The 13,566-nt window shown below is 37.9% G+C and overlaps 1 protein-coding gene across 2 annotated transcripts in view; it reads left to right on the forward strand.

Annotated features, from left to right (window-relative positions):
• The window catches only part of pitpnm3 (PITPNM family member 3), a 174,539-nt gene that overhangs the window by 101,165 nt on the left and 59,808 nt on the right, over positions 1-13,566 (forward strand). For both annotated transcript variants that reach the window (XM_047391842.1, XM_047391841.1), the window contains exons 4-5: positions 9,228-9,298; positions 9,392-9,612. In XM_047391842.1, coding sequence (XP_047247798.1) covers positions 9,228-9,298; positions 9,392-9,612 — 292 coding nt within the window. The remainder of the gene's footprint in view (positions 1-9,227; positions 9,299-9,391; positions 9,613-13,566) is intronic.

The following is a 13,566-nucleotide window of genomic DNA, read 5'->3' on the forward strand; positions in this document are numbered from 1 at the left end:
GTGAAAACCAGGTGGAGCAAGGAGACAGATTAACTTTGAGCAGGTGAGCCAAATAAACTTAATTGACAGACAGAACAAAACGTGGCTGCAACAAAAAGAGAGACTCTTGAACACAAACTAACAGAAACTAGAAAAAACATGAAGCAAAAGCAGAACCAGATCCGAAAAACCAAACTTGACAAAACATGAACAAGACGACAAAACTAAAGCATGACCAGGAAAATAATAACCAGAAGCATGATTCAAAATCTAAGAAGAATAATAAACAAAAGAACGAGTCAAAACCTTAACTGTGAAAAACATAAGAAAAAAACCGAAACCAAAATCCAAACAACCCCAAATCATAGCAGACGTATAATAATAATATTATTAAATAAATATTATATAATATTTCTTCTCAGACAGCTCCAGGCCCACTAGACAGTGGCACTCCTCAAAACTGTAACAACAACTCTATGTTTAATGGGGAAACATATTCAGATTGGTAACGTTTTTAATGCAGCACAGATTTTTTAAGTTTGTGAAATGATGAAAACCTTTAACTGATTCACCCAAAGACCAAAAAAAAACTAAAATATTTCTACTAAGATTTGATATTTTTCCAGAACGAGACAGCATCATTTCTCACCTTGTTTGTGTCCTGTTATGTAAACCTAACATCTGACAAAAAAGGTTTTTGGTTTCTATCCTGAGGTGCTGGCTTTGCAATCTCTTGGAGCTTCCACCTTCCACCACTGGTACACAACAGTCAAACAGGGCAGGGCCGATTTCTCTGTGCGGGTCATTTATGGTCCACAATAGGAACCGTTGTTCCTTACAAAGATATTTTTTTCTGTTGTTTTTTCTGTTACACTGAGTTGTGTTAATTGACCTCTACATGTAAATTATATGTTGTAAATGTTTCACAGTCAAAAACGTTCTATTCTGAATTTTAAAAAAAATATAAATTTGAAGCCTGGTTTACACAATGTATTTGGTTAGAGAATTTTTTATTGCAAAAAAATTACAACTTATGTTATTTTGCCCTTTAAACTTCTCTGGCGTCAAAAATTCCACCAGCTTTCAGTAGATAGGATGTTTTCAAGTAATCTGCATTACTAAAACAGCACTGCTTTTTCAGGATCCACAGCAATTTGCTCTAGCTGTATTTTTTTCATAAATATATATAAAGATATGTGGGCAACGTATCATACTCAAATGGGGGCACACTGTGCAAGAAACAACCGATGATATTTTTTGGTCGAGTAATTTTAGGAGCAGATCTGACTTTACATGTTGTTTACAAATGAGATGGACACACAAACTCTTGGTTTACACACAATCATGTACAAATATCTTCAGGAATTTGTCTGACAGTTTCTAAGACCTTGTTCCACAAATGTGTTGTGCCCAACCATCGATGGAGAACAAGGACTGAACTGCACACAGAGAACAAAAGAGACAGATAAAAACTCTAAATCCCAGCATGCCCATTTTCATGACAGCTCACAGGAAGGTGGAGTTACAACTGGACCTCAATCCCAATTCCTCAAAACATGGATATTCACACTGAGCTATGACATTACTGCATCGTTTTAGTGGTTATTGGTTCCAGTTTTATTCTTATTTATTCAATTTTACTATTTTCTGTAGCTTACTAGGTTTGTTTACTCTTTTTATATTTACTTAGTAGTTTAGTTGAATGTTCCTAGTCTAGTTAAAGAGTTTCTTGAATAAAGAATTTTATCTGGAAGTTGAAGAATTTTGTCAAAGTTCATGCATGCACGATTGTTTGTCCTGTGTGAGTCTGTGTTGCCCTGCGATGGATTGGCGACCTGTCCAGGGTGTACCCCACCTCCCGCCCATAGACTACTGAAGATAGGCACCAGCTTCCCCACGACCCACTATAGAAGAAGCGGAATAGAAAATGACTGGATGACCGGTGACTGAAGTTCATGCATTTTGGAGAGAAGTTGTTTGTGTTTATTCTGTATATATGTGCAAGGCTTGCTGTTTGAGAACACCAGTGCACAAATTAATTTCTTTATCTACTGTTTTAGAATACCACACCTCACTTGGCAGGTATTCATAAAACAATAACTGACGGAGACTGAAAGATGTTTGGCTATTCATCCCTAATAATCAGGTGGTGCCCCGACTTGGTAAGTTTGATTAAAATTACTAACTTTATAAATAATCCCCCTTGGCATTTATTAATACACTGGACTTATTTATGAGCAAAACAAACCTATTGTTGCACAACTAATGTTTATTATAATGTCCAATCAAAGTCATCAGAGGTTGGCCTTTGAGTCTACGTTTGAACTTTTACAGCTAGTCTTCACCAAGAAAACTGAAAATGGTTTCTTTTTACGCATAATTTTTAAGAAAACCATGCTGATGTTTTCTGTGTACCTCTTTCAGCAACACAGAAGATATGTTTTGAGATTGCAGCTCTCTAGTTGAGTCACACTCCAGCAGCCAGGAAACTTGGGGGGCATTTTGTTGTTCCTGGGAAGATATAAATCTGTAGCCTTGAAGCCAATCTTCCGTTTGATGAAGTCAGTATTACTGCTCATTGTTGTACCCGTCTGCTCAGTTGCAGGTGATAAAAGTATAAGTGTGGTGGTAGCACTCGACACACAAGAAGCAGAAAGTTCACCGAGGGCAAAGCAGAAAACAAAAACACTGCTGGTGTTAGAGCCAAGGAACTTCTATATGAGACTGTGATTTTTTTTAGTGACGGTTACTCTGACAGAAGGTTCAATATTTCATCCGTTTGCACTCAGCTGTAGTAGACTTCTCTGTAGGGTCCTTTCATCTCCACAACTCACTTTCTTGGGTGAATTTTCTCTTTTTCACTCTTGTAGCCTGAGTCAGGATGTGCCTCCGACTCCTGTGTGACAGCAGATACACCAACATTCACCTGACCAGGCTTTAAGCCACTGAAAATGGCTGAGCTATGACTTTTCCATCCTTTCACTGGATTCTTACTGGGTTAGGGTCATTTCATGGGAGATAATGATTGCAGTGGGAGATCTGCTAAAAACCACAGGGCTTCAGGAAGGGCTTAACGGCAAGCAGGGCTCTGACCTCTGAGAGGAGAAAAAAAAGTGAATGAAAACATTAATACAGACAGAGAAAAATATGAAATGCTTTTAACCACAGGAAGGCAATATCTATCACTGTTGTGCCAACAGAAATAATATATTGTTTCCCCCAATATCAGACAAATGTTACAGTTAACATTAAACCCAGGAGTCCCAGCATGTGTGCTGCTTTCACAATTGATAGAGTGACTGAATTCTACAATTTTCTCTGACTGTGACTCCTAAGGTTTGCTACATGAAGCTGTTTTGTCCCCGATTGGCAGTCAATATATTTCTAACGCAATGCCATGACTAATACATAGAAAATGCATCATTTTAATACTTTAATAATTTGTCCTTCTTTGTGATCATTGATAAAGATATTGTTTTACATTTTGTGAGGTTACAGCCTCATTGTATTTCTTCTGGAATGTTTGTGATAGGCCAACACAACGTTTTTTAGAGTATAGTGTATTTGTATTTAGTGCCCCTGAGTCTTTTTGATACTGTCAATAGCAGGTTTGCACATCTAGAGACTATTTGTAGCCCATTTTCTTTAGAAAATAGCTTGAATCAGTCACTCTGGATGAATGGTATTTGTGAACCTCAGTTTTCAAGTTGTGGCCCATACTCTCAATTAGATATACAGGGGTTGGACAATGAAACTAAAACACCTGGTTTTAGACCACAATAATTTATTAGTATGGTGTAGGGCCTCCTTTTACGGCCAATACAGCGTCAATTAGTCTTGGGAATGACATATACAAGTCCTGCCCAAGTATTGGGCCAAGGGAATGCCATGATATGGCAGCCCAAACCATCACCGATCCACCCCCATGCTTCACTCTGGGCATGCAACAGTCTGGGTGGTACGCTTCTTTGGGGCTTCTCCACACTGTAACTCTCCTGGATATGGGGAAAACAGTAAAGGTGGACTCATCAGAGAACAATACATGTTTCACATTGTCCACAGACCAATATTTGCGCTCCTTGCACCATTGAAACCGACGTTTGGCATTGGTATGAGTGACCAAAGGTTTGGCTATAGCAGCCCGGCCGTGTATATTGACCCTGTGGAGCTCCCGACGGACAGTTCTGGTGGAAACATTAGAGTTGAGGTGCACATTTAATTCTGCCGTGATTTGGGCAGCCGTGGTTTTATGTTTTTTGAATACAATCCGGGTTAGCTCCCGAACATCCCTTTCAGACAGCTTCCTCTTGCATCCACAGTTAATCCTGTTGGATGTGGTTCGTCCTTCTTGGTGGTATGCTGACATTACCCTGGATACTGTGGCTCTTGATACATCACAAAGACTTGCTGTCTTGGTCACAGATGCGCCAGCAATACGTGCACCAACAATTTGTCCTCTTTTGAACTCCGGTATGTCACCCATAATGTTGTGTGCATTTCAATATTTTGAGCAAAACTGTGCTCTTACCCTGCTAATTGAACCTTCACACTCTGCTCTTACTGGTGCAATGTGCAATCAATGAAGACTGGCTACCAGGCTGGTCCAATTTAGCCATGAAACCTCCCACACTAAAATGACAGGTGTTTCAGTTTCATTGTCCAACCCCTGTAGGTCTGAACATTGACTGGGCCATTCTAACACATGGATATGATTTGATCCAAACCATTCTGTAATAGATTGGGCTGTATGTTTAGAGTCATTGTCCTGCTAAAAGATTTTAACAGGCTCTAACAGTTTCTTCCAGGATGGCCTGTATCTAACTTCATCTGTCTTCCCATTAACTCTGCCCATCTTCCTGCCCCCGCTGAAGAAACGTATCCCCACAGCATGATGCCGCCACCACCACGTTTCACTCAGGGGAATTGTGTTCATTGTTAGTTTTACTCCACATATATTGTTTGCATGTACTGTAGTCCAAAAATCAAATGACCAAAGCACATTTTTCAACATGTTTGCTCCTACATGGCATATGGCAAACTGCAAATGAGACTTCTTTGTTTCCGCAATGTCTTTTTGCTTTGCTACTCTTCCATAAAAAAAACTGATTTGTGGAGTGCATGGCTAGTACTTGCCCTGTCAATAGATTCTCCCACCAGGACTGTGAAAGGTCAAGGTGCGTGAATACTTTGCAAGGCACTGCGTACAGATTGCAAATTATAGTGTTATAACTGAAACAATTTAACTGTAAATCCTTAATATTTTTTTCACCTGGTTGAGGATTTTAAGTTTAATAAAGTATGTTTTTTGTTTGCGTCTCACCCACTTAAAACTGTACTTTAAACAATTTTGACAGATCTTCTCCACTTCCTCCCACTCCCTCAGGACATCCTCCTTCACCCACTTCGCTGTACCCTCTCCTCACCTTAGCACCTTAGGGAGCAGAGCTTTCACCCACTTTTCTCCCTAACTCTGGACTTCACTGCCTGAACTTTTAATATATGGACTCTCTCCTTGTGTTCCGATTCAGACTAAAAACTCCCTTGTTCTAGATTGCAGATGCTCTGTAATCACATTGAACCATTTTATACTGCATTGTGTTGTTTTACTGCTTTGTTTGTACAGGGTCCTTGGATGTTTTGAATGCTGTTATAAAAAATATTTTTATTATTATTACTACTAAAAACCTTTTAGCCTGTGCTTGAGCAATGAGATGAGATTAATTTTAAAAGCCTCTTCTGCATCCATTGACCTTGTTAAAAATTCAGCAAAAAAAGGTATTTGCTAAGGCAAAAACTTGCTATCGCAAAATAGCTGCTTCGCTGGATTGTTCACAGAAAATTAAAATTTAATATTTGAGATTTGGCTCAACTGGTCTTTAGTCAAGACAGTTAAGCTGAAAATTCACCAATTGTGGTCAACAGCAGACAACTGGTGTGGCTCTATTTTTGCAGCATGGCCAGGAGTTCCAACTTGTAAAGGTAAAGGGTTTTAAACTTGCTGAATTGTACTGTGGCTCATGAGTGCAAAATGCAATGTACAGTAATGTATAGCTTACAGATATGTTATTTATTCATCTGTAAACACATTTAAATTCATTAAGTGTTTATAATGCAGTGATTAACTAGAATATATTATATGCTACAAAATACAATAACAAATTGTATTTACAAGGTGATAACTTAGTCTCAAATGTTTAAAATAGCAACCCTACATTCAATATAAAAGTGAACATATTTGACTGAAGTTTTGTGGCAGTTTTGTCTCATTCTTGCCCCTAATTAATGTATAATAAACACTTATTAATAATTTGCAATGTGTTTACACATGAATTAATAGCAAATCTGTAAACTATTTAATAGCGATCTATAACGGGAGCCTTATTGTAAAGTGGTACCGAAATGTGTTGCTGCAAAAAGTATTTTTTGTGCAGCTGCAGCTCCATTTATTCTAAGGAAAACAATATTTTCTCCAATCGCTTACATAGTCTGTCAGCTTGTAATAAAACCTGTTTTAGTTGTCCAAGTTTAACTTCACTCCAAAATGGTTCACTGCATTTGTGACTGAGGCCAGGCTGAAATTTACTGGTGATTTCGGCTTAGCCTGCTGATTGTTTTGATTAGATGATCCTCCGTGGATAGTTCTCCGGACGTTTAATTAGAAGTGGTTCTTAATTATCTTCCTATAATCTAAAAACTGCTGGGTTAAAACCAACCCAGTTTGGTTATTTTGGTAAACAAGCCCTGGGTCAAATACAGATTGATCCAGTCTGGGTCTGGGTTGATTTGACACAATGGGGATGGATCATGGGTTTGTCCAGCATACTTGTTTGATTTCCAAACCACAAATATTTTAAAGTGACAAACATTAAAGCTACTAAAGAGTGACTTAACAAGAATAACCTACAACGTGATTTATGAACAAGTAATATTTGGGTTAAAATAAGTTATTAACCTCCAATGTCCAAATAGAGAATTATAAGACATTTACAAAAAACATTGTTATATAATGCCTTAAAAAAATAATATTTTTGTTGCTCTGGGTTTATACTCAGAAATTAAGTTAACTGGTAAAACATTAACGTTGAAACACAATTGCATAGCCCATCTATACTGACTTTTCAAGCAAATTCGTTGGTCAAGTGCAATTGGTAAACCTAGCTAGTACTAGCTTAAACTAACTATTAGTTGGGAAAAACTTTATTTTCTATTGTTGAAATAAAGTAATTAACACAACCCACTGATATGATCATTATTATACAGTTTATTTTCTTCATGGCACAGATTCAATAAAGCTGTTGGAAACATTCATCAGAGAATTTAGTTCGTATTGACATAGTTGCATCAAACAGATTCTCCAGATTTGTTGTCTGACATGGATCTACCGTTGCACCACCGCCAAAGGTTGCTTTATTGCATTGATTGCTAGTGACTGTAGAAGCCAGTGGAGTACAGTGAACCCGTTGTCATGTTCAAAAAAAACATTTTGCCATCATCTCAAAGCATCTTCCTGCAGGATGTAGCCATCAGAAAATGGGTACAATGTGGCCATACAGGGATGGAGATGATCAGTGACTAATGTCCAGCTTTTTCTCCATTCTAAGGCTTTGGTTTGTACTTCAGAAATTTGTGTTTACCACAATTAGATGCATAAATGCTTTAAATTGCTGGAATTGGCTGATTTGCCATTGGTGTTAACAAGAAATTGAAAAGGTGTGCCTAATAAAGTTGCTGTTGGATGTACATCTATATGACCGACCTTAGTATATAAATACTTGACTTTAAATTTCAGAGTTTTGACTGCCTTAGTTAATACTGAAGTCCTAATAAAAAAAAAGTATATATATTTTTTTATTTTGAATTTCAAAATTGTCCAGCAAGATGCACATCTGCTAATCCATAAGTCCCAAAGATATCACATAACAAAACAACAACAACAAACAAAAAAAAGCTATAAAGTGTAATAACCTGCATATTCTGCATTAGAAAAGTAGATATCTTCTAGAACAATGGTTTCAAAATCACAAAATAAAGCAGGAGACTCATAACCCCTACTATCACTTGAGTAAACAAGCACAAACAACAGCACAGCCTGAACAGTTTTTTGCTTTTATCAATTTATAAACTGTTTTTTAATCTTGTCTAACATTTATATTATACATATGTTTCACCCATTATTTTTGTTTTGCCTATTTAAAAAAAAGATGTCAAGGTGCAATTCACGACACTGGCCAAGGCATTTTGTCACCAATTTCACTTAATATATCATAAATATCCATAAATTACGTCTTTATAACAACAATAAATAGTTAAAAATAGTTGCTGCCATAAATCTACCTTTTAATTTTCCCTCTACATGAGTGTTTGCTTAAAAAAATACCACACATGCTATTTCTTAAACGTTTTTTTTCATACTTCCCTACAGTATTTCAGAAAAGAAAAGAAAAAAAAAAACAACAAAACTTCCCTCCATTGATTTCCTGTTACTTTGTGACCAAAAATAGTGCACTGTGCCGGGTCCCTTGTGTAAGCTTTTCTGTTCCAGACAAGTAGGCTGCTGGGGAGGAGAGGTTCGGGTGTGCTGGGAATGGAAGAAGCGAGCCAGCAGCAAATGAGTCTGTGAGAGCCTCCTATGACAGTCGGTCCCAGACGAGGAGGCCAAATAAACAACGAGCCAGTGAGCAGAGCACAGAGGCTTGCCTAAATCCTGGAGAGAGAAAATAGAAAGCGAGACGGGAGAGAGAGAGAAAGCTCAGGAATAAGATGACACAGCATGCAGGGGGGTTTGGATGGGCTAATGAGTTTAGGTGAAATTCCTGTGAAATGCCCCCACCAGACAGGGAAAGAGAAACTCTTGTTTGTCGTAAAGAAAATCTTTTTTCTTTAGAAGAATAAGGTAGTTGCTTTTTTCTGCATCAGAGAAGCTAAAAGGTTGTCACACGTGATGGTAATAGAGAAAACAATTACGCTCTTGCTGTCTACAGCCTGAACTGACTAAATCTCATGGTTCTTCCACTTGAGCCTGTGGGCCAATGAAGGCAGCATGTAGTTTAGAGCTGGAATGAAGAAAAATGAAGAGGCATTTGTAATATCGACTATATTCACTGATCAATATCCATTTATGCTTCTGTTATTGGTGTGTCTGGGTGAAGTTGCTTCTGGAGTGACCCTGTTTTTTTTCCTTTCTCCCTCTTTATTTCTTCCTTCCTTCTCACCACTTCCTGGTTCCTTTCTTTACTCATCTAATCTAGAGGGTCTGTATCAGCTGGGAGGTCGACGCTGTGCCCCTCAGAGCAGCATTGAAGGGCTGGATGATGCAGAGGTGGGAGGATGGTTATTTGTCATCCTATGCCACCTGGAGTCTTTTTTCCTTTGCTTTAAAATATCTCTCTTCTTTTCACTCATTCGTTTGCAGAGGAAATGTAAAACCTATGTGCTGGTGCTCGTGGTGCACGGAGGAAACATCTTGGACACAGCAGGCGGAGACCCGAGCACAAAGGCTGGTGATGTGGCCACGCTGGCCTCAGTGCTGGAGAAGGTGACGCAGGCGCATTTCCAAGCCACCAAGGAGCATGTGATGATCAAACTGGTGCCGTGTCCGGCCGTGTGTGCTGAAGCCTTCTCTCTAGTGTCTAAGTAAGTAGTATTACCAACACTCTGAGTCACCCTGACCTCATTTACTGCTGGTCCTTCAAGTTTCTCTTCCACGACAAGAAAAATGGCTGGTTTTATTATTTTCTTGATTTCCTTGATTTTTTCAAGGAGTATGAGTATACATTTTTTTTAGCTAAATCCATTATTTCATTACCTCTGACTCTCTCCTTTGGCCATGCGGGGAATACCACATCAAATTCTGCTTAAGGCCCATTACAACCTTGGGGCAGCACTGTGTTGTAACATGACAAAATGTAAGAGAGTTCAAGGTATGTAAATACCTTTCTAGGTTGCTGTAAGTTGCTATACTTTATGCAGATGCATGAAGTAACATATTGGGATGGGAATGAGGCATCTTTCATTTATTTGATGTGCATAACAATGAAGTATATGCAGTAGCCTTCATCAATAGAAGAGTTAAAAAACTAACAAATGGCAGTTTGTTACAAGCATTTTTGAGAGAAAATCAATATAGAAATCCAAACGTTAAATAGAACATTGTGATCCGCCCTCTGCCTTATTCTGTGGGAATGAGAAAACAACCTGACATGTTTTTTTTTGTTTTTTTTTACAAAGAACACAATGAGACATTGTAGCTTCTAGTATGTCTCCAACTTTTTACATGATACACTTGTTATTTGTGTCACTCAGTCCCTAAACATTTAAGAGCAAATAATAGACGCAGGAATGCACACATTTCTCAAAATCAAACATACTCCGCCAGTTCCTGAAAGCAGAACTAGGTCAAACCTTGTGGTATTTCTGCACCGTTTTCAACAGAATACAGTTAGGATCAGTGTGCATTCCTACTACAGATGAACAAAGAAAAACTTGAACCCAATTTGTAACCATCTGCTTTTTAGAAGAATCAAGATAATGTTATGTTTTCTTCTTTAACTGATAACCTGGGTTCCTTATATTTTGACCATCTGGTCTCTGGCCTTTTTCTAAATGGATATGGAAAAGTTGGATTTCTAAAAATAAATGTCTGAAATATAATTATTGGTGGCTAGTATGAGATAAATTACCATAATGACACCATCAAGTCTAGATTTCAACATTTAGCCATAAGGATCTTGGTTGCTGTTTTAGCAACTGACAGTTTGACCTTAAGAAGAACTAGTTCTAAATTCTGTTCAGCCGGGAAAATGTGGTCTCTTTTCTGCATAAAATAAGTTGGCCCCTCAAAAACACAATGTAGATCTTTCATTTAACGACGAATAGAGCGCTGCTAACAGACCTAAGGTTGAGCTGCACTTGACATGCAAAAAACAGCATTGTTCACGTCAAAGTTCTAAAGAAAAAAAGTTCCAAAAATGTTCTTTTGAAATTGTTCATGCAAAATATCACTGACTGAGAGCTTATTATTTGAGAGATGGAGAATGTTCATATGGCCTAACTGCCCCAGGATCATGTGCAACAATTACCTTATTACTAAATGGTCTGTACATATTTAGTGCATTTCCAGTCATACTGACCACACCAAGTGCTTTACACTATAGCCATTTTCACCCAGTTGCATTCACAAATATGTGCACATTCATGCACCGATACACAGATCTGTAGGCAACCTGAGGTTAAGGGGCACATCGAACCCACAACGTTCAGGTTGCAAGACAACTGCTCTTCCCACTGAGCCACAGTCTACTAATAAAGATTTAGTCCACGGTCCTCAGTTTGTTAAAGTAGGTTTGGACTACACAGCCAAAGCCCCACTAATTTACAAAAAACTATAACTGTCAGAAGTCTCAGGCCTAAAAACGATCTACAGAAGATGAACAGTATCTGTAAGCTGTGTCTTTAAGAGACTAAAATGAAAAATCCTGCAAAGACCTGAGAGAAACTTCATCCTTATGTTTTAGTTCAGTTAGGATTACCAGAATTATTTTTACTTAGAAGGCAGAATAATGGGCAGGAACCAGAAAACAGCAGAAAGCTCTTGATACAGACTGGTATTTACCTTTTATTATATTATTACATATTGTAACCTTAAGTAGATAGGTTCAATACTGACACTCAAAATTTAGCAGTAGAACAAACTGTAATGGAACACAGCGCAGCCTTCCATCTCACTCACAGTGCACAGAAGCTACAGATCCCACCGCCAAGCACCATGGGAAATACCCCGGAAGATCACTCCAGCAACCGCTACAATATTTTTAACTGCAAACAAGTCCTTCAGATAGATTCTGTAAAAATGCTTTGCTTTTTCTTCTTAAAGAAAAAGCTTTGAAATATTCCAAGCTGTCACCAACACTCTGATAGGGCTAAAGTTGCTATGGTGTCCTTGTTGTATGGCTCTATGAATAAAATCTTTACTCATACGACAGCCCAGGTTCCAGGAACAACCTCATTTTTTGCATATTTAAATTGCAACCTGTCAAGCACACAGTTTAAATGTATTCCCCAGTAACCCCTTTGAGTCAGTCCTTAACATGTATAAAGTATCCAAGTCTTTAAAAGGAAATAATTCTTTAAAACCATTTCAAACAGAACTTACTTAAGTGATTATCACACTACCTGAATTTTCAGGACGTGCAAGCATTAGGCATTAAGTTGCAAAACTGTCAGGATAACTGGGGAAGTAAAGGTTAATTGGGAAGCTTTATTGACCAAGGTCTCCCAAAAAGACAGTGCAAAGTTAATTAAAAGGCAGAGAAGAGTCCTTAAACCTAAATAGTAGGTTGGACATTAAACTCCTAACCTTCTTAATTGCTGTTTTTCTTTGTCGAATGGTGAAGCTCCTTGGATAGATATCTAAATTACATAATATATTTTCCATTGATCCTGTGTCCTCTGTAGTGATCTGTCTGGTTAATTACATAGTGTTACTTTGCATTCAGGTGCCATTTGTTGAATTAGTTTTAAAAAAGAAGTTAATTGGTGGCAGCTCACTAGTGAATAACAGTCACCCCAGTTATGAGTTACACACCATTATAACTCAAAGGTTATATTCAATGCAATCATCCTTACCCTGATCTAATTCTGTGTGTGCCTGGATTATTTAGACATACATAAGGTAAAGATATGTCTTTGTTTATCTGTTTGCTTTTCTTTGTCCTGCCTTTGAGACAGCTGCTCGAGCGTGACTAATAATTTAATTTCACATTCAATGTCACATGTCGCAGTGGTCACTGGTTTTATCTCTGACAGCGTCAATTAGTTTTCACTGCTCTCCAATTATATGCTGAGGATGTTTTTGTCTGAAATGTCACTGATCATCACGGCTGACAGAATGTATTTGGATTGTGACTGATGTTAGCGCTGAAGGCCAGAAATGTGTAAAGACAGCAGTGTGGGGGGAGCGCACAGCAGCTTGACGTCCGCTTGGCTTCTTGCACATCTAGATGAAATATTCAAAACAACAACCTCCCATCGGACCTGAGCAGCTGCTGGGCTGCTGCCATGTGCGTCAGTTTTCTGATTTTTATATGCGTGGACACACAAACACGTCTCAAACTGAAAGATGAAGTGAATTTGGGAGAAATGTTGTTAAAAGTATTTATGCAAGAAAGTCAATCACAAGCTGCTAAAGTTGTATTATGATAAATGAAATATATGAAAGGTTTATTCATTTAAGATGCAGAAATTAACAAATTTAGCAGATTTTTTCCACTCTAGGTTTTAGCGGGATTTTGTCAACATCATAAAAGTTATGTCATTCAGATCAAGAATTTGTATAGTTTTTTTGTGTAGATTTTCTTTCTGAATACATTTGCAGGATTAGGGCACCAACTCTGTTGTTTTAACTCTCTAACTCCCAGATGACTATCAGCTTTAAGCGGCCCTTGCATGAAATACATAGCATATCTAGAAATCTAGTCACAATTATTGGCACCTTGGGTAAAGACATGTAAAAAGCTTTAAAATAAAGTCTTCTTTTATTGTAGTTGCATTATCTCACACTAAAAAATTTGGAAACACCTAATATTTAAA

Source organism: Girardinichthys multiradiatus, chromosome 18 (assembly GCF_021462225.1).
Source record: "Girardinichthys multiradiatus isolate DD_20200921_A chromosome 18, DD_fGirMul_XY1, whole genome shotgun sequence".
NCBI lineage: Eukaryota > Metazoa > Chordata > Actinopteri > Cyprinodontiformes > Goodeidae > Girardinichthys > Girardinichthys multiradiatus.